This window comes from Syzygium oleosum, unplaced genomic scaffold (genome assembly GCF_021117445.2).
Source record: "Syzygium oleosum isolate NSW1041296 unplaced genomic scaffold, Sole_v2.1 Sole_v2.27, whole genome shotgun sequence".
Taxonomy (NCBI): Eukaryota; Viridiplantae; Streptophyta; class Magnoliopsida; order Myrtales; family Myrtaceae; genus Syzygium; species Syzygium oleosum.
Genome location: NW_026607511.1, coordinates 93,981 through 117,039, shown reverse-complemented (window position 1 = coordinate 117,039; position 23,059 = coordinate 93,981). Strand labels below are relative to the sequence as shown.

Here is a 23,059-nt window from a genome sequence, read left to right as displayed (position 1 = left end):
GATAGTCAAAGAAAAAGAAAAATTTCAAAAGGATCAAATTTCTCAAATAAGAACAAAGTATTGTAAAAAACGGTGTATTTTAAAAAAAAATTTATAAGTATATTTTTTTTTACTTTCGTTTTATTTTCCTTTTTCTTTTTTCCTTTTCCTTTTTTCTTCTTTCTTTCCCAGCATCATTGGAAAAAAAGAAAAAAAACAGAAAAAGGAAAAAAAGAAAGAAGAAAAGAATTCAAAAAGTAAAATACAAAAATACCCTTTGACCGGTGAGATTAGGTTCTTATTTAAAACTAATATACCACTTCAAACCCTTATTTGAAAAAATGATGGCACTTTATGCTTTTATTTGAGAAAATGACTCAACTTCAAGCCCATTTTTGAAATTTTCCCAAGAGAAAATTATGTGTACAAATAAAAAAAAATTCTTATAAAAGAAAAGGCACAAAAGGAAAAGCCCGTCCATCCATTAATTTGACCCTGGAAATGTCGATCCACGCCCGAGCCCATCCACCCATTAGAGCAGCGCACTAGTCCAATTTGCTCGGACCCAAGCCCAATAATTAAAAACATAATTAATTTTGGTTTGTTTTCCATTGTGATATCTTGCAAAAAAGTTTGCTGTTCCAGAATTATATCGGCGTATATTCTTGGCAAAGGCTTACTAATTGAATTTGAAATGTTTTATTTTTGTGATTTAGCTGAGGAACAACATAATTTTATGAAGAATATATACTCCTCGGACACATAGAATATCAACGAAGAACCAGAATTTAAAGGAATCATAAAGCAGCATACTCGAATCACCAGTTTCACTTCATAGTAATAACAGAACACGCAAGAGTCTTTAAAGCCACAGTTCTGGAAAACACACAGGAACCCAACATCATCAACAGCCAATAGAGATCATGGCGCAGACACAACCCTAATACTCGTCACCCTCATCATCCTCACCCTCGGCCAACTCCGCGCCGACCTCCTCGTAATCCTTCTCAAGGGCGGCGAGATCCTCCCGAGCCTCAGAGAACTCTCCTTCCTCCATGCCCTCACCGACGTACCAGTGCACAAAAGCACGCTTGGCATACATCAGATCGAACTTGTGGTCAATGCGCGAGAAGACCTCGGCAACGCTGGTCGAGTTGGAGATCATGCACACGGCCCTCTGGACCTTGGCAAGGTCGCCTCCAGGGACAACGGTGGGTGGCTGGTAGTTGATACCGCACTTGAATCCAGTAGGGCACCAGTCCACGAACTGGATGGTGCGCTTGGTCTTGATGGTTGCAACAGCCGCGTTCACATCCTTGGGCACCACGTCACCACGGTACATGAGGCAGCATGCCATGTATTTCCCGTGGCGAGGATCACACTTGGCCATCATGGAGGATGGCTCGAATGCGCTGTTGGTAATCTCAGCCACTGAAAGTTGCTCATGGTAGGCCTTCTCTGCTGAGATGACGGGTGCATACGATGAAAGCATGAAGTGGATTCTGGGGTATGGGACCAAGTTGGTCTGGAACTCAGTCACATCCACGTTCAGAGCACCATCAAACCTCAGGGAGGCAGTCAAGGAGGAAATCACCTGAATTCAGATATCAAAATCACGTCGTTCATTACTTCTAGAGCTGAATATCGACAAAAGTCTGAACTTTTATGGTGATTGTAGATATACCTGAGAAACAAGACGGTTCAGGTTGGTGTATGTGGGACGCTCGATGTCAAGGGAGCGCCTGCAGATATCGTAAATGGCCTCGTTGTCCAGAAGCACAGCAACATCGGTGTGCTCCAGAAGGGAGTGGGTCGACAGGACACTGTTGTAGGGCTCCACAACAGATGTGGACACCTGTGGAGATGGGTAGACGGTGAAACCCAACTTGGATTTCTTGCCGTAATCAACAGACAGGCGCTCCAGCAAAAGGGAACCAAGCCCAGAACCAGTGCCTCCACCAACAGCGTTGAACACAAGGAACCCTTGAAGACCGGTGCAGTTGTCAGCAAGCTTTCGGATGCGGTCCAAGCAGAGATCGACAATTTCCTTCCCAACTGTAACAGAGAAATAAACACATTAATTTAAATTACACCGTGACGAACAAGCCAATGTACTACCGATGTTAATGACAGAACAGAGCAAAATTACTTGTGTAGTGGCCGCGAGCAAAGTTGTTGGCAGCATCTTCCTTGCCACTGATGAGCTGCTCAGGGTGGAAGAGCTGGCGGTAGGTTCCGGTCCTGACCTCGTCGATGACGGTGGGCTCAAGATCTACAAAGACGGCACGGGGAACGTGCTTCCCAGCACCAGTTTCGCTGAAAAAGGTGTTGAAGGCATCATCACCTCCGCCAACAGTCTTGTCACTCGGCATCTGGCCATCAGGCTGCAGAACAGGAAAAAAAACGCAGATATTCAGCATTTGCAACAGTGGAATCTTACACGCACTTCAAAATTACATGTTTAAATTTTCATCATCGAAGCCAAACTCCGCTCTCACTAAACCGATTCACCGCCGGATGTTTCTGAATACTAGTCCCAATCAAATGATACATAAGATCCTACTACTCCGCGAATGCAACATACAGAAGCAGATCCGTACAGTTTACCTCGAATTCACGCACGATTCAAGCTTGAACAAAAACGATACGTCAGATCAGGCAGAACAACCTCGGGAAAATCAGATCTGCCGATTCATAAACAGCAGATCCGATCAAATCGCACATGACACACATCAAATGACATTAACTCTACCCTCGAATCCTAACTAAACCCGATCCAGGGCAGATCGCGACCAAATCCATCCACATTGCACACCATTTCAGAACACTCCGACAGCGAAACGCGCGGATCTAACGGTCCCCACGCGCGCCATAACGACCTAGATCCAGATCCGACGCCACTAAACCTCGAATCACCCCTCGAAACCTCACAGATCCAACGAATCAAGACGAAAACTGAACTCCGATCCACACCGACACTATCGAGAAACACACGGAGATCGCGACCAAATCAATCCACATTGCCACACCATTTTGGAACACTCCGGCAGCGAAACGCACGGATCTAACGATCCCCGAGCGCCAGAACGACCTACATCCAGATCCGACGCCATGCAACCTCGAATCACCCCCCCGAAACGTCACAGATCCAACGAGTCGAGACGAAAAACTGAACTCGGATCCACATCGACATTATCGAGAAACACACGGAGATCGCGACCAAATCCATCTACATTGCACCACCATTTCCGATCACTCCGACAGCGAAACGCGCGGATCCAACGGTCCCCGCGCGCGCCTGAACGACCTACATCCAGCTCCGACGCCATGCAACCTCGAATCACCCCCGAAAGCTCACAGATCCAACGAGTCAAGACGAAAACTGAACTCGGATCCACATCGACATTATCGAGAAACACACGGAGATCGCGACCAAATCCATCCACATTGCTACACCATTTCCGAACACTCCGACAGCGAAACGCGCGGATCTAACGGTACATCCAGATCCGACGCCATGCAACCTCGAATCACCCCCCCGAAACCTCACAGATCCAACGAGTCGAGACGAAAACTGAACCCGGATCCACACATCGACATTACCGAGAAACGCACGGAGATCGACGGGCGGAGGAGGGAGGAACGAACGAACGAAGGGACGAACGAACCTGGATGCCGTGCTCGAGGCAGTAGAGCTCCCAGCAGGCGTTCCCGACCTGGATGCCGGCCTGACCGATGTGGATCGAGATGCACTCCCTCATCTTCGCCGGGAGGAAGGGATCGAGAATGGGCCGGGAATCGGACGACGAAGGCGGAGGGGAAGGGGGGAGAGGAGGGGGAAGCACGGAAGGTCGAAGGCGTTTATGAAGACGCCTTCTTTAGAGGAAATCTCTCTTTCGCTCAGCCGAAAACGAAACGGGGTACGTGATCTCCGTCGCGCTGAGAAGGGCTCGATATATAGAGGAGAGAGAGAGAGACAGGAAGGGTGGGGGGGTGGAGTTAAGTTAACCATGGTTGGTTTGGTACGGCTGGTTAGGTTGGGCGGCCGAGATTGGGGGGAGGCGGGGCTGTGTCCGTTGGGGTTGGGGGGGCCCACGTGGCTTAACCGCGGTTAGCTCGAACGTCTCTTTTGCTCTTTTTCTTCGTTTGTTTCTTTTTGAATTTTTAAATTTTTGAATCTTTGCCGCTTTGTGCCGGATTCTCGGGGTTGGTCACGTGCTCGCGGGTCCCACTCGGTGGGCGGGCCGGGCCGGGCCGGAGCCGGTGCAAGGGCAAGGGTTTTGGGCCCGGGCCGGCCCGGCCCGGCCCGGAATGTGATTATTCGGGAAGGTTTTTGAATTCGTTTTTGTGGATAAATTTTTAACTTTGGAATTTTAATAATTTCGTAAATGCTGATAGCATGGCATGACACCCAAATTTCAAATGTAGAAGAGAAAGAGAACGGTGCCGATGGGCGGCTTTGGCATGCTCCGTGGTGCTTTTTTTTGTCCCCCCACGGGCGGGCCCTTGGCGGGATCCCGGGAAGTTCGGGCCCGAGCAGGCTCGGTCCGAGCCTGCCCGCGCCTGCCCCACCGGATAGGTCTGCTCGCGGGGTTTGTTCATCTTGCCAAGAAATTAAATACGGTAAAGTTGTTGAAAAAGTTCGATGAAAGTTCACTTTCGATCCAATAATTGCTAATGAACGTGAATATGACGGTTTACCAAGCTCCCCAATCCCCACAACTTCTTAATGGGTAAAGGACACGATAGGATTAAGACAAGTTCTCACTTCGATATTGACACGGCCTAAAAAGCTTGTTCGAAAATAATCTCTTATCATTTAACTTGTTAAAGGATCATTTGTCCATGCAATTTCATATGAGAATTATACCACATGACAAAGATGTGCAGTTTAACAAGCCAATAAATATGATGATTTAAAAATTTTAACGCTATGACAAGCATCTCACAAGGATAAAATGATTAATTCTGTCACGTCGCATCGATAATGCACCGGCCCGCTAGGGCGCTACACCAACATGTCATGTCAACATGGTTCAACTTCATTGCTAAGCGAGGCCCAATCAACTCCTCACTCTGCCTCTCCTTCCTTCCTTTTCGACATGACCAAAACAAAGACACCTCATGTGGTCCTTCATTTATTACCAATATTCAAAAGTAGGTAAGCCGTTGAAGATATCCTGTAATCTTAAACTAAGCTCAGTACAATATAAAGAAAAATAAAAAGGAGCAGCTAGTACAGGGTCACAAAAAAATGGGGCATGTACCTTAAGTCTAACCAAGAGAGGTATTCTTTACCTCTTATTCTCAGCAGACAAGAATCGGAGAAGGACCGTTCCGACATGCAAATACACATGCCGCCTTTCATCCCGATTGACACAAGCAGGGGATTATACGACGCATAGCTGCTGAGAAATACACGTCCCCTAGTAACCGTATGCAAGGACGCATAGCTGCTGAGAAATGAATTGGCACGAGAATAATCGATGGTAATCTATGAATTTGCTCTTGGGAAGGATGATGCTATTGCCTTCTCGATCCTTCCCGCACAATTTCCAGTTCGGTTGGGTGCACAAGAACTACGTAACTGGCTGCGCCCCGGTCCATGCACGATGATCGTCATCAGCTTCATTCATCTTATAACTTCTGTTTTCTTGCATGTAAGTAACCCCAGACCACACTGCACGGATCAGCAAGATGCTAACAAACACAACGCTTCCAAGGGTACATACAACCTGATAAAAGCACACAGATATTAGGGCGCAAATTTTGAAAGACCCAATGTAGGCAGAAGTACAATCACAATCCTCAGAAAAAAAAGAGAAAAACAGCAGCATTTGGCCAAAAGCTGGGGGAAAAGGACATATATGCTGTAGGAGCAGTACAGTAAAACCAAGCCCCAGTGCCAACTAACCTGATAAAAACAAATCTAGTCTACGCAACGAGAAGAAAGCCTTCAAATTGACATCAGAAATCCTAGGAACGCTTTTGCTTTCCAACAGATTTTTGGGGACAATATCCAACCTTATCAAATTATTCAAGATGGCAACTTTCTTGCATTAAAAATCAACAAAGAACAGTTCAGCTCAACATTTATCAACTGTATACTCTCTATTAGAGGCACGAAGGCACTTCCTGCGATTGTTAAATAAAATGCTTCGAAGTCTAGACATGCAACTGATGTTCATCAAATCAAGCAGAAGTTACATGATAGTAAAATGCTTCTTAAAGCATAGATCCATACCAATCACTGACCTATATATCATTTTGAAAAACATGCTGTGACAAAACTCTTTCATTTAAGTACTTCAAGTCCAAGCTACTAATTAATGAGTTCCCAGAAATAATGTATAAACAAACAACACAATCAATCAGGCACTATTCCTTTGGCATGTATTTCTGCAATTGATGATAGAGAAAGATGCATCCCAGAAGTCAAATTGATTGATCAAAAGGTGAAGACACAATTATTGAAGAAGTAAAACGATTAGAAACAGAAAAGGCCAAAATATATGGTTTGCACTGAGCATCATTCCAAATTGATTACAAGCAAAAATTCATCTCACAACTACAGGGAATTCTTGGTACGCAGGAATACATACCAGAAAAAGTTAAAGAAGTAATCATATTAAAGACAAAGCATGAAGCCCAATTGAGGAAGAATAATGACCCTCTGCATATAGTAGACTATGTATGAATTGAAATTCATGTTATTTGTAGTACTCTTCTAATCGTTGTATGCAATATAAAAGAGAATGCGGCATATCTCATCATTTTTTCGACATAAGAGCAGTGCTTTCGCAGAATACTCTGGTTAAACAAGTATTAAGCAACAAAGACACATCTGGAAAGCTATGTTCAAATCCAAAGTGCATCGAAGAGTGAAATTTTCTGCAGTATTTTGTTGATAAATATTCGTAGAAAGCACCAAAGAACCATCAGTATTTCCAACTTGAATATCTATACAAGTCTAAAAGGTATTGTCAATGATTACGATTTTCTGGTGCTAGATTTGCAAAGTTCATGATACCAGAGGGCTAGAAACTAGACTTCTTAATTAGGTTAAACAACTGCATGGAAAAATCCCTTTTAAATGATTGTCAAAATTATCCTATAGTCCTCTTTCTGATGATAAAAAAGCCTGATAGTCCTTCGCCATTTGAGTGCACCAGCATTTATAGTCAAGTGAGATTCCGTAGAATCGATCTTGTTTCCCCCTCACTTAACCGTTCAGTATCACTTCGCTTCTTTCATAAGGTATTTTCTTCAATTGCTTAGATTCATACATTTCTCAATTTACAATAAGAGAGAATTATTGCCCGTTTTACGATAATATTGTGAAGTACACACAACTAGTAGGATAATATCAGTTGCACTTTTGAAAAACATACGACTTTCTTTTAATTTAAGACTTTGATTTCAAAATAGAGTAGACAACAGTCCAAATAATCAGAGCATTCCATTGTGATCCCCAATGTGATGTGACAACTAGATCGTCATCCCAATTTAGGCATCTTGGGAAAAAGCATTCGCCAAGTACTGTGGCCATCAAAGTTCAAGCAGACACGAGCAGGGCTTTTTGGCCAGAAAAGTTAAAAGGTTCTTTGGGATAGTGTCTCTTACAGGAATTCAATAAGCTGAGGAAAAGCCAGGGATCTCTGGCAGTATAAGAAGAAGCTACTATGGCTCCCAAATTCTCATGTTCCCACTAAAAAAGCGACAAAGTACCATATAATTGTTAGCTTGCAATGGACAATGTAGCACTTTAAACACTTTGGAGGCATTCATTGTAAATTTGCCTGGTCTTTGCATGTTCATTATAACAAGAGTTCACAATGACCGTATAAATTCTATCCATTTTCCTTTTCTTTCTCTTTATTTATTTATTTTGGTGGTTTCGGTCGGGGGTGGGCATGGGTGCACACAAAACTGGTAAATCAGTTGAAAAGTAAAACATTCTAGGAGCATTCACAAGGCAAGGATTGAGCCAGATGGCAAACAAGCGGAACAAAGAAGATTAAGCAAAGAAGATTGATGAGTCAAGATAACGATGAAGTTATACCCTGCCATCACATATTTGCTACTACAACATGGGCTCAAACTGAGTAAACATGCTCGGAAGCAGGCTGAATCCATCTCAAGTGCCAAAGTGATGTTCTTTATTCAAACTATGGCTACTTGTACAGACAGCATGTCACTAAACCCACTCAAAATGATATGGAAACATGAAATTGGAGACACTGGAAATCTTAACTTACCTCCAGAAATGCCTTCAAGACCCACAGAAATGCCAAAATCAGGATTCCATTCACGGAAAAGCTGACCTGCAAATTGGAAAGGAATGATTCACTGACTAATCAGTAACCATCCAAAGACAACAATGATTGGAAAAGTGATGTAGGGAAACTCAAATGATGATTATCCACCCCCAAGGAACTGCAACATTAGCTTTTTCCTTGGATAGCATGAGTCCTCTTCTCCATAGGTCAAAGATTCGAACAGCAAAAAGAGACACTTTACCTTGAGACACATGATACATCCAATTCAAGCCTTCTAACATCAGCAGTTGACATGGACAAATTCACTAATAGAAAGGGACTACAATTGAGGAACAGCAGACAGAAGGTTAACATGAGCCAGCTGACCTACACAACCATTTGAACCTATCGACAGTGTACAATCACTCAACAGCGGTTTAAACCACCTCGTACTTCTAGACAAAGTGCGAATCAACATGAAGCGAATCATCAACAGATCAACACAATGAGCCACGGACATTGGGACGAACACAAAGAGAGCAGCTCAAGACATTGCAAAACGTTAGCGAACCAATTCCCAATCCACAGGAAAAATCCTCGGTAACCCATTTTAAGAAGAACCGGAAATTACGGCTCACCAATTGGGTCGAGATCGAAACGGGCAGAACCGACCGCACGGCCTTCCTCGCCCTCCTGGAGGTCTTCCTGAACACGTTCTGAACAAACCTAACCAACAGGTCCAAGCTCCGATCCTCATCCTCATCGCTGCCGTCCTCGCCGCCGTCGTCGTCCTCCCGGCCGCCGCCGTACACCGAGTCGATGGCCCGGCTCCAGTTCCTGGAGGCGGCGGCGCCACCCACCAAACTCCCGCCGCCACCCCCCTGCACGAACAAGCACCATCAGTCGACAGCAATCGAAACAAGACCAAGACTTGCGAAGATCACGATCACGCGAAGAGTGTCGCCGGCGGAGGACCTGAGGGAAATCGGAGACGCGCCGGGAAGCGCGGAGGCGGGCGCCAGGTGGGGAGCGGAGGGAGGGATTGGGCGGCAATGGCTGATGCGGCGTGATCGGGGAGCTGCCGGCGGTAATGGGTCGGCGAGGGACGGGGCGGCGGTGAGGGGTTGTGGCGAGCTGAAGCTGGTGGAGCTTCAACATGGCTCGGGCGCTGCTGCGTTCATGGAGGCGGCGGCATCTTCAGGTGATTCTTGCAAGAAGAAGAAGAAGAAGAAGAAGGCGACGGCAACAGAAAAGTCCAACCGTCCGGAAGAAGTAGAAGCATGACGCAAACTGGTAGTTTTGGTCGGCAAATCTTAAAATTTATCAATTCGTACATCAACTTTTACAACTGTATTAAGCTTGAAATTTGTAATTTTTTTTTTACGATTTAAAATATATATATTAAAATTTTAGATTTTTTTTTGGTAGAAAAAATTTTAGAATTTTTTTTTTTGGTCAGAGAAAAAAAAGTTTAGAATTGAAGAGCACGAAATCGACAAGTTTCATTACTTGTCATGCAATCTTTCTTTTGGTATTGTTAAAAAGGGAAAAGATAACTTTTTCTTTGTTTTCGTGTCAAATTTGTACATATCATCTAACTTTAAAAATATTATTAGGAAAAGTATCGGGTGCTTTGAGTTGAGGAAAAGATAAAAGTATATCCAAAGCAAGATTTAGATTAACCAAAAGGTAAAATTAACGTATATTGTTTATTAAATGCACATATTGTTAGTATTATTCAACAATTAACCTTGACATATTTGCAAATTGATGGTATTTGTAAAGAGATCCTCGGTCGTAAAACTAACAGACCGATGTGATTAAATAGTTTTTAATGTGCAACAGAAATCCGTTGTCGCCAAGAGGGAGCGTAAGTCCGAGCTCGTCAATATATCCAATTGCCCACTTTCACTCTAAAGTTTAAATTAATAAGTAATTTGCCAACTATGATGTGTTTGGTGAATATCCCAATAAAAGAATTTGGTGACCAAGGCGGCTGCCAGGCATGTGGGCGTTGTGACAAGTTCCGATGGCAACCTCATGGTTCGGCCTTGAAAAAAGACTATGCACACGAAGGTTGGCGTTGGAAAGATAACTTAATGCAGAAAAATACCTGAATTAAAGGGAGCACATCTAACACTGAATTCACACATGAGGGGCATATTGTTGAGTTACACATGTGAATTATGTTAAAAAGTCTCACATCAAAGAATTTGTGTGAGCAATTAATATTATCATAGTTAGCCCATAACTCATTGGCTGAAATTTTTTAGAAATTGTGAGTTCAATTGAATGTGTTGATGGGTTCGGAAATCTAATTGAGTCAAGCTCGAACAATGAACTTCATAATCCAATTAATCCAAAAAAAAATTGTTGATAGACTCTGCTTGCACAAACTGCAACATTTCGTATAGAAGATAAACTGTACAATTATCAGTGAACCGCCATTACTCTTTACCATTTCATTCACATCGCAATCCTACACAACACTATAGGTTTCCTATGTGATGATCCTGCAAGCGTCTCTCTTAGTATCACCTGCCGCTTCAAAAGTCGCTTCCGAAGAGCAGCGACTCGAAGAACGGGCTCGAAAACGTCCCTTCAACGTTGGGGAAGAGGGTGACGAAACAGATGAGGCCGAGGAGGACACCCCAGGCGAACCTATCGTCTCGCAAGGGCGTGATCTCGTCCTTCGAGGGCATTTCCTCTCCGCCCCGGAAGAAGGTGGCGAATAGTCCCCCAGGCCAACCATAGGACACTGCCGCTGAGACCGCCGATGCCGAGTAAAGCGAAGTGGCAAAGGATAGCAAGGTGGCCGTGCTTATGCCGAACATGGCTTGGGCAATGCGGCCTCCTTCGAGCCTTCCGCATGGCAACAGGTTTAGGGAAGTCCCCACCATTCCTGCAGAAGCTTTTTGAGTTAGCGTCTGCTGCATTGCTTACTTGCAAGGTGGAAGCAGAAGGGTCAAAAGACTCGAAGAACAGTACTCATCCTACTAAATCTTCGTAATTTCGAATCTGTCCGAATCATATGTAGTGCATGCCCGTTCTACATAGACGATATAGCACAATGCAATAGAAAGGAGAAGAAAGAATAAAGAAAACTAACAGAGAAAGTTGCAATGAATCAACTTCTGAGCGCACAAAAACTCATCGAGAAGTCCAGCAAAAGCGAGGGGATCAACAGGAACACCGACACCTTCCACGGTTTAGGACAACACATTACCGAGATCATCGGTATAAGGTCCAATGACGAATTGGATAAAAGAAAGCAACGGGCTGTTAAAGAAAAATTGTGGCCTTACATATCTGCAAAGGATAAGAGAACTTACTAAGGTCACTGCCAGAGTGTTCCAACACGAAAAGTTCAACAGTATTCGATAAAGCTTACAGTGCATTGTCGCCCCCGTTGAAGCTGCCGTCAGCCACAAATGCCGCGATTGTGAGCGCTAGTGACGTCATATAAGCGCTGGCTGGACGGGCCACCAGAATGTTGAAGAGTGCTTTTTTATTCGGTAGCAGGGACTCGTAGTTATTAACGACTCCCAAGCATCCTGTCCAATTTGATGGGACTAGAAACAACGGGCTCAGTTTCACACCTTATCGAGCTGCCGTGACTCTCGTGGCTATCTGAGATGCACATATCGATGTAGTCTTCAGTTTGATTAAGGAACCAAACGTTCACAAGAAGGAATAATGGCACAGCTAGATGGCCAGCATCATTTAAATTCCTTATACTTAGCTCCAGAGAACAAGCATGCCTCTCACCAAACCATTCGGTTACTCAAAGAGACCAAACGTATAGATAATTGAGGCAAACAACATATTGTCCAGAAAAGCATTGAAGTAAAAGACAGTATAGCATACCTCAGAGACTCCTAGAATGGAAATGAAACCGCCAAAAAGAGGAACGACGTCTGAGAGGTAATCGTCAAAAGTAGCATCTGGTCTTAGGAAGAAGCCGCTCATTAGAGCTATGGTCCCAAAAGTCGTCACACGCAATGCTACTGCGCTAGCGTATCCCCCGGGAGTGCTCAGCCTGGTAGATTCAAGCTGCAAATCCATTTCTGATTTTGGTTGCACCACACAAGCCTACACACAAATATTGGAGTCACAGGGACCTTTCAATAACAGTAACACTGTAAGACCTCAGTAAAACTCAGAAGGATTGAGCATCTATCAGATTAAACAACAGGCATCAAAACTAAGACACTACTCGTGGAGAAATTGAAACAGCGACAAGAGAACACGACCGTTTATCGAGATACAAACTAGTAACGTCTAAGGGGATTTGGCATTTATTCTTCCAAGTGACTTATTGGGCAGATCAACTGTAAAGAACCAAGAAAGGCATTTACTTACAGGTTAGCATCCGAGTTTGACAACAGATGAATTCACCAACAGGGAAATGGACATGTTTCAACTTGGCAATGGTCTCACAAGATCATTTGCCTTTATTGCAGTACGACTAATGGTCAAGTTACAATTCTCCCTACATTGAGGCAAGTATATAACCAAATTGATGTATAACAGGCTCCAAAAGAAGTTCGTGGAAGAAATCATGTATGAAATCTTTCAAGCGGATGGTGTATAACACCCTCTGGCCCAATGAAAATTTGATTAGTCTATTAGGTGCTGCTACCCTATAGATAGTAAATCATCACGAAGCTCTTATTGAAGTACCTGTTTAGTAATGTCGTCTGCCTTCTCCTCCGTGAACCATACGACTACCTCCCGACCTGCTGCCTCAGACGGTTTGCTCTCCAATTTAGGAATGACCTCTTCGATGGGCCTCCTCAAATTAGCAGTGAAGATGCCCCCATCTCCGAACCTCCGAACATCAGTTGCAAAAAAAGCATCGAAGCCAAAACAGCTTCTCAACTACCAAACATAAATTTGAACAGTGAGATGCATTTGTTCTGAGAATAACAATAATTATGCGTCAAAGACGGTATCGACTTATGCCGTCAGAATAGGTAGTGTTAGGGCATTGCTTCCACTGAACATTCATTGAGAAAGAACAACTATTGCAGGTTCATTGATAACCTCTATATATTACAAAAGAAATTTTCGCTGATCGACATCCGATCCTGTAATCAGAACTCTATTGAATCATACCCACGTACAATGTCTATCCACATGCATCTACTTAAGTTGGCAGGCGAGACCCATCTTAGTTACGCGATTAATACCACTTTATATTAGAACCGGTTGTTAAGTGTTACAGAGTCTTCCCCTCAAAGTACACAAAAACCCTACAAAAACTAACAGAACTAACGTACATCTTCTACTTCTACACACAAGAAGCAAGAGTTAAAACTCTATTCTCAGGCCAAACTGAGTAAGAAGACCACTGCAGCAGTCAATACTGTCCACATATCTCTCTATCCTTAATAATGTCAACCAAACTGAAGGAAACATATTCCTAGAAATGCGGAAAGACGGAAACAAATTCCTAAACGACATAAAACTCGAACTAACGAGTATCGCCCAAAAATCGTATACGAAAAACGTACCCAGTATAAACTTGAATCACCGATCGTTAAAGTACATCACCAAGAGGGACGTACCTTGTTTTCCACGGATTAAATATTCCTTTTGCAACGTCGAGAGAGAGAACAATCCTTAGATCGTTGAACAAAATCCCTTCTTCTTTGTCCTTTTGTGAGAATAAGTTTCTGATAATGAAAAAATGCAAACCCACACACACTCTTACGTGTGTTCTCACTTTTTGTGTCTAGACAATAACTGCCAAGTGCAGTTATTTCCTTTCATGGGCTGGGTTAGCCCATCATGAGCGGCCCATCATTCACAAAGAAAACCCATCATCTCCCACTCGCACATGGTGGGCTAAACATTAACTCTCTCTTTTATGCAATGTTCATATCAACAAATAATCCGTGCGACCAGCATACTTCGAGAGCTCGTTGCTATGCATCTGTTAGGAACACATAGCAGCTCAAATTGGGCATTACGTTATCGAGTAGATATAGTATGCAATACCCTAGATCAATCAGTCACATTTATATCTCTCTTGATCTCTTTTAGTATCTCGTATATTGTATTCACAACTATGATTTACTCAAAATCATAATTGGTCGACCTGTGAATACAAAAAAAAATATGACATCACAAATAAATTGATCTTCCCCTTTCCTTAATCCTCTCCATTTCAGTTCAATTCGCTTTTCTAGAAATGCCCCATTAGATCGAATTATTCATGACCATTGGCAACACCCTAAGATAGCGAACACTGAATAGAAATTTTGAGAATAAGTTAGAGTCGCGAGGGCATTTAATGAGGAACTCTTATCCTCAAGAGTCTCACACTGCATAAAGTTGAGATCAAAAACTTTTGCCACTCTTATAGGTCGTCTTATGCATACGTAGTATGAAATACGTATTACGGCATTCTCTCCTTCCCCTAGGAGCGCATGTCTTTATACTTAATGCCGTACAGATGATAGTTTAGATATACTTAATATCTAGACTTGAGTTCACGTATCTGCTCTTTTAAAGAATTCATCAGAACTCACATCTGGCATCATTGACAGATAAAGTAAAATATGTGGGTTATTTTACCTTCGGACATAGTAAATATTATATCCTCATCTTAATATTCAGTTAAGGCGACATTTGTAATTTAAGCTTGAGCTCTCAATTATCACCCAGATTATAAGCTTAAAAAAAAATTATCTCATCTCTATTTATCGCACAGTAAATAAAGGCGATTACCCGTGTAAGTGGGCTAATCTCATCTGTCAGACATACTTTCTCGATATAATGCACTAAGCATTGAGATGCATAAATATTAAATAAATTCATAGGCATTAATAATGAGAGAGCAACTTCATTAAATGTGAACACTCAGGGAAAAATACAATATTCAGTACATCACTTTCTACGCAGTCCCAGAGATTTTACATGACCATAGAAAACATCTCTTGGAATTGGCTTCGTCATAGGATCAGCTATCATTTTTTGCGTAGATATGTACTGCAAGTTCACATCTTTTCGTGCAACCATATCCTTGACAAAGTTATACTTGGTATCTATATGTTTGGTCTTGCCATGATATTTCGGATCCTTGGTGTATGCTATCACTGCTTGACTATCACTATTGACTAACAATGAGTTTTCAGCATTCTTAGCAACACCTAAATGATCCAAAAATCTCTTAAGCCAAACACCTTCTTGTACTGCTCCTGACAACGCCACGAACTCAGCTTCCATCGTGGACAATGCTATACATGTTTGTTTCTTACTGCTCCAAGATATGACGCCATTATTTAGTAAGTAAACAAAGCAAGAGGTAGATTTCCTTTCATCTAAATCTCCTCCCCAATCAGCATCTGAGTAGCCTTCAAGTCGCAGATCCTTGCCTTGATAACTCAGTGAATAATTAGCAGTACCCTTTAGATACCTCATGATTCTTTTTACGGCTTTCCAATGTGCTTGACCTGGATTGGATTGGTACCTACTTACCATCCCAACTGCAAAACATATGTCAGGTCTTGTACACATCATAGCGTACATTAAACTTCCAATAGCACTAGCATAAGGAACACGTTTCATTTGTTCCTTCTCTTGTGGAGTCTTAGGACACAACCTATGGCTCAATCCTTCACCTTTTGCAATAGGAGTATCCATGGGTTTATAGTCTTGCATACAAAATCGTTCAAGAACTTTATTTATATAAGTCTCTTGCGAAAGAGACAATAATCTCTTGGAACGATCTCTTGAAATCTTAACTCCAAGAATATATGCAGCCTCACCCATATCTTTCATCTCAAAATTGGACGATAACCAACTCTTAATAGTATTAACCAACTCCATATTGCTTCCGGCAATCAGTATATCATCAACATATAATGATAAAATCACAAATTGATCTTTGGATCTTTTGATATACACGCAATGATCTTCATCAATCATTGTAAAATCAAACGCCACTATGGCATTATGAAAACGTATATACCATTGTCTCGAAGACTGCTTAAGGCCATATATCGATCTTAGAAGTCGACATACTTTTTGTTCTTGGCCTTTCACAATGAAGCCTACTGGCTGCTCCATGTAAATTTCTTCTTCTAATTCTCCATTTAGAAAAGCAATCTTTACATCCATTTGATGTAATTCAAGATCCATGTTTGTCACTATTGCCAGAATAAGGCGAATTGAGGTAAATCTCACTACAGGAGAGAAAGTTTCTTCATAATCAATTCCTTCCTGTTGATTATACCCTTTCCCCACTAGGCGAGCTTTATATCTTTCTATTGAGCCATCGGATTTACGTTTTATTTTGAGAACCCATTTATTCCCAATAGCTTTGCGTCCTTCTGGAAGATTAACCAGTTCCCAAACATGGTTTGACTTTATTGACTCCATTTCTTCTTTCATTGCAATCATCCATTTTTCTTTGTTATGGCAATTTAGAGCCTCATTTACATTCCTTGGCTCGTCTTCATTTTGTGGAGCGATCATGAAAGTTTCCCCTTCAATGTCAAAACGTTGTCGGGGAATACTTTTGTGACTTGTTCGCCGTATGGGAGATTGTACACGTGGTATATCATTCTCCATTATGCTCCCACTTGGATTAGATAATGACGGAATCGTCTCATCAAAAGGTTGCAATTGAGATTGAGTCGAATTCAATTCCTCACTTCTCACATTGCTTCCACTTGGACGAACTTTATCGATTTCACTATCAGGACCCAAGGTTTTAAATAGTGAGTAGTTCTCACCTATTTCGCCCTTCTTAGGAAACTCATTCTCTAAGAATGTGACATCTCGTGATTCAAATTCAATTATACTCCCACTTTCTTGCTCACCTATAAATACATATCCTTTTGAGGTTTTCGAATACCTTATGAAGATACTCTTCTTACCTCTAGGACCTAATTTCCCATACTTATGAGAAGATTCATGTGTATAAGCGGCACAACCCCAAGGTTTCAGAAAACTCAAAACGGGTTTTCTACTTGTCCATAACTCATACGGAGTGGAAATAACTGATTTAGAAAGCACACGGTTAAGTATGTAGGCAGCAGTTAATAAAGCGTCACCCCAAAAGGTGATTGGTAAGTTAGCCTGCGCCATCATGGACCTAACCATTTCTAGTAGGGTTCTGTTTCTCCTTTCCGCAACACCATTTTGTTGAGGAGTATAGGGAATAGACAACTGTCTTTCTATTCCCTTTTCATCACACAAATTTCTGAACTCATCAGATAGATATTCTCGACCTCGATCGGATCTCAATGCTTTTATTTTCTTATCTAATTGATTTTCCACTAAGTTCATAAATATCTTGAAGCAACTAAAAGCCTCAGATTTATGAGAAATCAAATAGACATATCCGAATCGAGTATAATCATCAATAAATGTGATAAAATAAACAGCCCCATGTCTAGCCCTCACATTCATTGGACCACAAATGTCAGAATGGATTAACTGCAAAGGAAATTCAGCTCTTGTTCCTTTTCCAAATGGTTCCTTATTGTTTTCCCAACTAGGCAGTGTTCACAAGTGGGCAAATCGACTTTTTCAATATTGCCCATTAAGCCTTCTTTGGCTAATCTATTCATTCGTTGTTGGCCTATATGGCCAAGCCTAGCATGCCATACGTTCACATCATTATCACACGAAGTAGAAGACGTGAAGTGGGAATAACAAACATTGACATTTACAGAATCAACATCCAGTACAATAAAACCATCTATAAAATAACCACAATCATAATAACTCGTACCTAAATATAAGTCTACACCATTGTTATGGAAGTTCAAATTAAAACCAAGTCGAATCAACACTAAAACAGACACTAAGTTCCGACGAATTTCCGGAGCATATAATACATCATGTAGGAACAAAGTGCGTCCACCACGCATAATTAACTGGCAGGTGCCAATTCCTTTAACCTCAGCTCTGGAGTTGTTCCCTACATAAATCCATTTAGTTCCTGTTGGAACTCGTCGGAATTCTATGAAGGCTTCTCTATCCTTCGCTACATGGTTTGTTGCTCCCGAATCTACAGTCCACAAAGGATTTGATTCAGTTAGAAATATAGAACTTGATACATAAACAAAGTTCTCAATAATACAAGATGAGTTAACCTTCTTTGGCTCACGACAATCGCGAGCAAAGTGGCCTTTCTTGCTACAGTTGTAGCACTTCACTCTTGACATCTTTTTCTCATGAGGACGCTTTCCTCTTTGGTGTTGTTCATCTCTTGGTTTCTTCCCCGAAGAACTCGCTCTCTTACCTCTCCACCTTCTGAACGAATCAGGACGCTTGCGCTTAGAGCTCGAAGGCCCTTGTGAGCTAGAACCTGCATAGTAAATGTCAATTACCGGCTTATCCGCCAGGAGACGGTCCTCCTCTAGCTCTAAGTGGCGCACTGCATCCTCAAAGGTTTTGATGTTCTCATTGTGAGTTAGGTGCAACTTCATATGCTCCCAACTTTGAGGCAAAGAACGAATCACCGCTTGCACTTGCGCTCATCGCCGAACATGGCCAGCATCCTTCACTCATTAATCATGTTTGACATTTTCCTTAAATGTTGTTTCATGGACTGACCATGTGGCTTCTTATATGAGTCAAATCTTATAGTGAGCTGTCTAAGCTTGGTTACAGATGTATGACCAAACCTTGCTGCCAATGCTCCCTACATCTCCTTAGCATTTTCAAAACGCCTAAACTCTCGCATGACATCATTTTCCATGCTACTCAGCAACGTGATGCGAGCAAGGGAGTTCTTCCTTTTCCATACAAAGAAATGCATCCTTATCTCTCTTATGTTATGCAGTGTTTTCGTCTTCAGGCTCTACCATAACCAGGTTAAGAGCTTCAAGAGCCTTTTGCTCTTCCAACACATATTGGATTTTCATATGCCAAATTTCATAATTATCACCGTTAAACTTCTCTCCTTTGTTCAGTTCAGCAACTATATTCTTTGATGCTGAAGTCATGGTATCTGAACATTTCATATATATACGCACGAATTATTAATGCCACTCATTTATGCATCAATTTTACACAAACTGATTATATTAATGAATAATTTCACATAGGCTTTAGATTCGAAAGTTCACTATGTTCCCAATCATCATAAAAAAACTAATGTGAAATTACCGTTAATGTAATCATTAAGGTAAAATTACGTTCTTTAAAGTTACTAAAACTTTTAGAACTCCCACTCAGCTCCATATGATACTAATAAGATAAATATTAAAACAGAATAGTACTATAAACTATTCACAACATGAATATCCATCAACATTCATTTACCTAACACTATGTACATAAGGAATGAATCCATCAAAGGAAATAAACATAAACACCAACATAAAAAGAACTATCCACCCAAGATATTTAACACCAACCTATAGTGAACATATCCATAAGAGCTTACGAAAAAAAAGATAAACACAATCATGTGGTGATCCTCTTTCTATAAACCGGAAATGACTTATGAAAATCCTCAGGAAGATCTATTTTCTTTGGCATCCAAATGGAGGCACCCGGAAAACCCCTAGATTCGGGCAACGTATTGCGCCGAGACCGATTCAATGCAAGGGTTGACGTCCATCTTGCCCCGACCCGTATGTACTCTATCATGAATTGCTCCACAATCATCTTATAGCTCGGACCTTCTAAGGTGTCCCAAACCCTATCAATCATTCTTCCCAACTCATCAGGAATGGTACATTTGAGGGCTCCGACCATCACATACTCTGGCATTACGAAACCGTTCCAAATGATATCTTGTATCATTTGGTTGACCTTGATGATGTGTGTCATCATGTCATCATCAGCATCCCACCGGTAAAGAGCTAGCTTGATTCTTAGTTTCTCAAGCTTCTTCTTTTGAGCCGCCGTTCTAGGGATAATAGGGGTTCGATATCTTCGTACCATTATTCCTGCAACAAATGCAGAAAAATAAAAGGATTACTCATAATCCAAGGTACAATTTTTTTTTTGTTCGCCGGTCAATGCCGGTCAACGCAGATCAACGGTGGTCAACGCCGGTCAATGGTCAATGGGTCAAGTCTACGGGTCGGGTGGACTATCGGGTCAAGTCGGATCCGGGTCGGGTCGGGTCTGAAAAACCCGGTTGAGCAACCGCATGGCTGACGTCAGCGTGACGTCAGCCACACCGCACACGCCCTCATGGCGCGTGCGGTGCACGCGCGCGGGGAGGAACCGCCACGCACGTGCCACGCACGTGCCGGCGAGACCGCCACTTGCGGCGGCGCGTGTGGGCGCGTGCGGCTCCTCCCTGCGGCGTGCCACCCATCAAAATTCTCGTTTCGACGAGTACTACGACCCTACAGTTTTAAAATTTAATTTTACCGCACGGAATTTCGAAAAACAATGCGGACCAGTACGGTCGGGTGTCGGTATTTCGTACCCGAGCGTTCGTCGGCGCCGTTTCACGAATTCCGGCCAATATTCCGTGTTATGCACACTAGCAACGATCAGGAAACAAGAACACTCGCTCTGATACCAATGAAGGAAACAGATTCCTAGAAATGCGGAAAGACGGAAACAAATTCCTAAACGACATAAAACTCGAACTAACGAGTATCGCCCAAAAATCGTATACGAAAAACGTACCCAGTATAAACTTGAATCACCGATCGTTAAAGTACATCACCAAGAGGGACGTACCTTGTTTTCCACGGATTAAATGTTCCTTTTGCAACGTCGAGAGAGAGAACAATCCTTAGATCGTTGAACAAAATCCCTTCTTCTTTGTCCTTTTGTGAGAATAAGTTTCTGATAATGAAAAAATGCAAACCCACACACACTCTTACGTGTGTTCTCACTTTTTGTGTCTAGATAATAACTGCCAAGTGCAGTTATTTCCTTTCATGGGCTGGGTTAGCCCATCATGAGCGGCCCATCATTCACAAAGAAAACCCATCACAAACAAAACCAACCAACCACATGTTCTTTCCTCCTATATGCTTAAACTTCGATGGATTTGATCCTACGCTGCTTCTCTATCTCCCTCTCCTCTTCTTCGCTCTCTTCATACGACTTGGCCTTCTCGTTGTTCTCCATCCTCGTGCCCACCTGGTCTTTCGGAGACCAAGGCTACTGAAGAAGAAATGGTGGGTTCATTCTCGTGTCTCCCCGCGTAGATCGGAGACCCTAGCCTCAAACGTAGTGTGCGCCTTCTTTGCCTCGGACTGATACTCGGAGGCCATATACGACATGGCCAGAGCCAACCGTGCCCCAACAGGGTCACTGGAGGCACGTAGCTTCCTCGCCAACTTCCTCCTTCAAGGCGCGGCCTGCAGGGCATCCTTGCCAGCCGCACTCGTCAGCCACTCACAAAGATTCACGAACTCACGCAACGACACATGTGAGACATCAGCGATGGTGCCATCCTTTGTGACGGTGGCGTGTACCTGGGATCTCTGCGCCTCATCTTTCATGTTGGCAATGTTGGTGAAGGTTTTGGCGTACTTGAAGAACGTACGGGTGGTCAGGGAAATACCGTTGATATCGGCCACGGAGAAGGGTAGGGGACGGATTCCGGCGCCCTCGATCTTCGCCCGGATAGCTTGGACCTTCTCTTCTAGCTTGGCCACCATCGGAAAAAGGTAGTACCGAACACCACCACGGGAAGAAGCCTGAGCCTGCTCGCCGGCCCCGGCCTTGAGTAGAACGGAAAGGAAGCAAAAGAGAGCGCAGATGGCATGCAGAGGAACGCGAGGAGAGACGAGGGCATAGAAGACGAAAGTACACCACACGGTTAACATAAAAAAGTCAAACCTAAGTGGACGGATCCGTTGTCAAGAGATATGGGATAATTAAGATTCATTAGTTATTCGATGTGCCAGTTCCTATCCTAAAACCGGAAACTGGCCCTGTAGTCCTAGGTGCTGCTTGGGAACCGACTGTGATAATTTTACTACCAAAGAAGTAAAAAAACCAAAACCCGAAACCTAATCCACGGCCAAGACCCGATGAGCCGGATGCGACCAACCAAAGCGGACAATGAAAAAAGAACAGTTAGAGATGTGCGGCAAAAACACAACACCCGGAAAGGCCGAAACTTTAAGGAGCGGGAAATGAAAAGGTACTTGGAAAATCGGTCGCATTTTCTTCAAATGTTTAGTGAAAGAGAGTCTGAGAGTGGGCTCGATTGAGAGTGAGCGACGAGCGTCGTGAGCGATGTCACTAAGAGTCTGAGAGTGAGCATCACGAGCAAGAAAGAGAGATGTGAGTGAAGAAGGGGCAATTAGAAATCGGGAACCGGACGTGTTATCAGTTCGGTCCCGTTCTTTTGCTCACCCTTAGAACATTACTTCGACATCCCATCTCATGTGCAAGCCGGACAATACATCTCGATGGATGAGGTGTAAAAGATCTCTACCTTTTTTTTATTGCCAATAACAAAATGAATTATAAATTCATCGGTGAATTATCGACACAAGTCACGGAAATTTTCTCCGAATATATATGTCAATCATTCAAGAATGACCATATAAAGATTTTCCTACTACGAAGGTTTGACATAATAATAATAATAATAGTAATAAAAATCCATTACTTTTGCTTTTCCGTTCTCAAGAGTGCAATAAAATGTATGGCAAAAAGTCCTGTTATTGTGAAATGGCAAGAACTTCTTTGGTAAACAGAGAACAAGGAAAAGAGCAATCAAGACCTGAAGAGGTTGATCCAAATGCTCACCGCATGAAGGAGCGGAGGACGAAAAACAGAGACAAAAATGAAAGTGTATTCGCATTGAATAAACAAAAAGTAATTATTTATTCGACGTCACAAAAGTTCGTATTTCTGTCGATGGATGA

The 23,059-nt window shown here is 42.7% G+C and overlaps 3 protein-coding genes and 1 long non-coding RNA gene across 5 annotated transcripts; all 4 read right to left on the bottom strand.

Moving 5' to 3' along the window:
* Window positions 1–789: 789 nt before the first annotated feature.
* On the bottom strand, window positions 790–3,822 carry LOC115690876 (tubulin alpha chain). The gene is made up of 4 exons (XM_030617357.2): window positions 3,648–3,822; window positions 2,129–2,363; window positions 1,664–2,034; window positions 790–1,573 (listed from the first exon to the last, which is right to left on the bottom strand). Exons 1-4 carry the CDS (start codon window positions 3,738–3,740, stop codon window positions 920–922), a joined length of 1,353 nt encoding a protein of 450 aa, XP_030473217.1. The 5' UTR covers window positions 3,741–3,822; the 3' UTR covers window positions 790–919.
* A 1,265-nt stretch (window positions 3,823–5,087) lies between these two features.
* On the bottom strand, window positions 5,088–9,520 carry LOC115690877 (protein SHORT HYPOCOTYL IN WHITE LIGHT 1). The gene is made up of 4 exons (XM_030617358.2): window positions 9,213–9,520; window positions 8,876–9,118; window positions 8,238–8,303; window positions 5,088–5,714 (listed from the first exon to the last, which is right to left on the bottom strand). Exons 1-4 carry the CDS (start codon window positions 9,393–9,395, stop codon window positions 5,559–5,561), a joined length of 648 nt encoding a protein of 215 aa, XP_030473218.2. The 5' UTR covers window positions 9,396–9,520; the 3' UTR covers window positions 5,088–5,558.
* Window positions 9,521–11,170: 1,650 nt separating this feature from the next.
* LOC115690907 (probable zinc metallopeptidase EGY3, chloroplastic) lies at window positions 11,171–22,087 on the bottom strand. Of its 2 annotated transcripts, XR_008814590.1 has the most exons (5): window positions 21,653–22,087; window positions 12,921–13,068; window positions 12,105–12,329; window positions 11,629–11,867; window positions 11,171–11,546 (listed from the first exon to the last, which is right to left on the bottom strand). XR_008814590.1 is itself a non-coding variant. In XM_056303462.1 (4 exons), the coding sequence occupies exons 1-4, from the start codon at window positions 21,670–21,672 to the stop codon at window positions 11,838–11,840; spliced, it is 423 nt and encodes a 140-aa protein (XP_056159437.1). In that variant the 5' UTR covers window positions 21,673–22,087; the 3' UTR covers window positions 11,573–11,837. The 2 variants fall into 2 exon arrangements, 1 of the variants encoding a protein (XP_056159437.1); XM_056303462.1 differs by lacking the exon at window positions 11,171–11,546 and having other exon boundaries at window positions 11,573–11,867.
* On the bottom strand, window positions 13,415–21,639 carry LOC130135102 (uncharacterized). Its single transcript, XR_008814591.1, has 2 exons — window positions 21,186–21,639; window positions 13,415–13,662 (listed from the first exon to the last, which is right to left on the bottom strand). It is a non-coding gene; the product is annotated as an uncharacterized LOC130135102 (long non-coding RNA).
* Window positions 22,088–23,059: the final 972 nt, after the last annotated feature.